Source organism: Fusarium oxysporum, chromosome 6 (genome assembly GCF_000149955.1).
Source record: "Fusarium oxysporum f. sp. lycopersici 4287 chromosome 6, whole genome shotgun sequence".
NCBI lineage: Eukaryota > Fungi > Ascomycota > Sordariomycetes > Hypocreales > Nectriaceae > Fusarium > Fusarium oxysporum.
The window spans coordinates 2055771-2059197 of record NC_030991.1 but is presented as its reverse complement, the minus strand read 5'-3'; the positions used below and the strand labels follow the sequence as shown (position 1 = coordinate 2059197).

Here is a 3427-nt window from a genome sequence, read left to right as displayed (position 1 = left end):
AAACTCGCTGCCAGGACGGTGTGTAAGGCGCCACGTTGTCTTATCCAAGGCCTCCTTCGCAAGGACTGAGAATTGACACCCTGTACGCCGTGTTGTAGTTGACCGTTGCCGTACGCCCGAGGCCTTTGGAGGTGCTCCTCCACGGTCACAGCTGAAGAAAACAATTCGTCTGCCGCTCTCTGTTTTCTTCGACTTCCCAGTGACAAACGCATAGCCCCTGGGAGCTGCCCATGCATTGATCGCGGCGTGTAGGGCTTCCCGAGAGCCATACTCGCGTTCAGGAGGCAGGCAGTCATCAGAAAATTGACGAGTAGCTGTAACTGGATTCATTCTAGGAGAGATGATTTGAGTAGATCGTTGCGCGGCGAAGTGAGGCTCTTTATCAACGGGAAAGGGGTAGCTACAAGGGTGTTGGGCTTACATAACTCCCTTACAGACGCACCGGGTGCGCAACACGTGACACTTACGTGCGCATCCAGGTGCGCACCTATTGACGCCCGTCAGCTTGCCGGTAGGCGATTACAAATTTGCGTCTGCGTAAACATCATCCGACGACGCCATCTTAAATCTCGAACTTAGGCCACAACGGTTACTGATCTGGTGCGCGCTTGGGCATGTCTTAATAAGGGAGCTTCTCTTGATCTGGTCGTGGCGGGATTGGCGTCGCAGGCTCTGGTTTATTACAATTATTGACCCATGTCAATTTTCCCTGGAGCCACGTATAGAATGGCAAGGCACATATGTAACACCCTGCATTGCTAGTGTTGGTCGCCCTGGCCCGGCCCTTGCTCTCAATTTTGTGGTTTCAAGTCGAGTATTAACTTACATATATAATAGGCATGTGGGTACGAAACAGCCTTTATCATGGCGCAATTGGCATTTGTGCGTTTGTAGATTTGTGACAACCTTCGACACAATGTTGTCACCGCTCAGGACGCTCATTCTACCCCTGGCTTTGGCACGCCTGTCTATCGCGTGGGACACGACCTACTATGTCGTCGTTCGTTCCATCACGACAGAAATCGTGCCTGATTATAACCAGACCGAGACTGTTGAGCTCACGGCGCCTCTCACCGTCTCCCCCGTGACCGAGCGGACCATCAGCCGCACCGACTACTTCGTGGCTACCGAAAATGGTGACGGACGCGCCGTGGTTGATGTCACTACCATCGAGGTCCGCCTTCCGACGTCTGCCGCCCTCCCTACCTCAACCTCTGGCTCCTCGGCCCCAAGAACAGAACCCTCTATCGAGACGCACTACTACGCCAAGGCGGTAGTATCCAATCCATCCAGCTGCACCAAGACCAAGTTTACTTACACCGATTCGATCGGCGTCAGTCTGCCAGACTCCTTGACGGACCAGGCAACAGACTCGAGTCTGGTCGAGCTTGTCACGACTTATGTCTCTACTATCAGCACCAACCTGGGCGGACAGGCCGTCACAACATCTCGATGCGACGTGTATTTCAACGCCGAAGCTGTTCCGGTCGGTTACCCTGACATTGGCATCGATGGTGAGTCGCTGCTCTCCGAATGCGTGGATCCGCGGCGAAGTCACTGCACCGAAGACGGGGAGAACGACGTCGCTACGGGTGCTGGTGGCTGCAAGGGGCCCTATCCTCCTACGGAAGCCTTGGACGGAGGGCCGTCCTCCACCGGGGAGGATTCCCCAGGTGCGACGGAGGCTGATGGAGCAGGAAGCTGCAGGAACCAGCGGGTAGGGATGGGGGTGATACTCTCCTGTTGTGTTATCCTTTCGTTTGTCCTTATCTAGGCATGGTGTGCTCTTAAGCGAGAATAGTTACCACTTTGCAAGCCAACATTATGTCGGCGTTGCTATAACTGTATAGAGGTGACCTAGGAGTGAGTTTCCTCGCCTTTTTCTTTTTCGTTTGTTTCTTTTTGTATGCTTTATGCTTTCGATCGTTCGCTCGGCCTATCGCATCTTGCTTTCTTGCGCCTCTTTCTTCCTGTCGTGTCTTCACGCCGGATGTTTCGGTACAGCTTGAACCATCATTGGATTGTTTTATATGTCATTCCTTGTGCCGGTCGTATCGTTCGAATACATGGGCAATGAGAACTGCGTATTACAAAATGGACAAACCGTGAGGCTGCTCCAACTCTTAGAGTTGTCGCAAGATAGAACGCACGACGATACTCCTGGAGGCTGAGAGGATGCTTGGATGTGTTAGCAAAGGCGTCATCCTAGCCTAGACGTTTCATCCAAGTGGAAATATCACGCAGATGATGGGCCAGCTCACTGCCACTGGCAATTCGAGCAGAATTTATTACGAGCCCTCCTCCAACTGACCAAGGCTTCATCGCGAACTTCAGTAGCTTGAGTAGGTGCAATTGTTAAGATTGGTGTAATTAGGGCTACTTTCTTAACATCTGCATGCCAATAAAGTAAGATGACAAAGGAAAGCGTCTTGACCATTGCGCGAGGTCTGTCATCCCGCCCCGCTCCTGGGTAGGTATAGCCCAGTCCCCCAGTAGCGCCCTGTACAAAAGCTTCACCTGGCAACTATGACGCGCTAAGGCTTCTTTCTTCGACCTTACAGCCAAACCGTTTCCGTTAAAATGCATAATCGGACTCTCTCCTGGATCTGAGACTGACTTGTTTGCAAGTGAGGCAAGCGGCTTTTACAATTTTCAATGTAGCAAAGCGGGAAATTTCTTCACTGGTTCAAGTTTCCACTGAGACACTGTTCCCGCCGCTATTAAGATTGTCGATCTTCGAGACTGCAATGCTGGCTATGGCATAAGCTTGTCTATTCTCCCTTAGAGGAAATCTATATAAATTTAAATTAAGGATATACTGAACTATAACTTATTCCTTTAGATAGCTCAGTTTCTATAACTTTAGAACTTAATTGCTATATATAGAGATACTGTTATATTAAGTATAGAGGGTTAAGAAGTTAACATTATAGACCTTTACAGCTTATTACAGATTTAATTTTAGGTTTGCCCAATATGCCTGAAGTGTAAGAAGGATTTAAGCCTCTTTATTAAATTGAGACATAATATTTAGTTAAGAATCAATTAATTAGATAGTTAGATGTAAGGTTAAGGGATTTTTAATCAGCATGCTTATTGTGTACGTTAAGCTATAAACTATTTACCTTTGCAAAAACAAGTCCATTAATCCCCCTTGCACTATCCCAGTCCTGCCTCCTTTGCTCTTCACTCTGATAGCACCATGGAGAGCTCCTCAGCAGGGGGATCGGATGGCTCCACTTTTCGTTGCTTCTCAATCATCCTATCCCACACTTCACGAGCCATCATCTCGTCCCAAAATTCGTCGCTGCTATACGGCTCTGTCGGGCTGTCTGTAAACCCCATGTCTTGCGAAGGTTGATTGCTTGGAGGAGTATAAAGGAATTGGAAATCCGGTTCCCGCTTCCGTTTTAGTCTCTTCGCCGGT

At 49.3% G+C, this 3427-nt stretch overlaps 1 protein-coding gene across 1 annotated transcript; it reads left to right on the top strand.

Annotated features, from left to right (window-relative positions):
* Positions 1-916: 916 nt before the first annotated feature.
* On the top strand, positions 917-1774 carry FOXG_07309 (uncharacterized protein; the record flags this gene model as incomplete). The annotated part of the gene is made up of 1 exon (XM_018385908.1): positions 917-1774. The coding sequence occupies one exon, from the start codon at positions 917-919 to the stop codon at positions 1772-1774; it is 858 nt and encodes a 285-aa protein (XP_018244679.1).
* Between the last annotated feature and the right edge of the window lie 1653 nt (positions 1775-3427).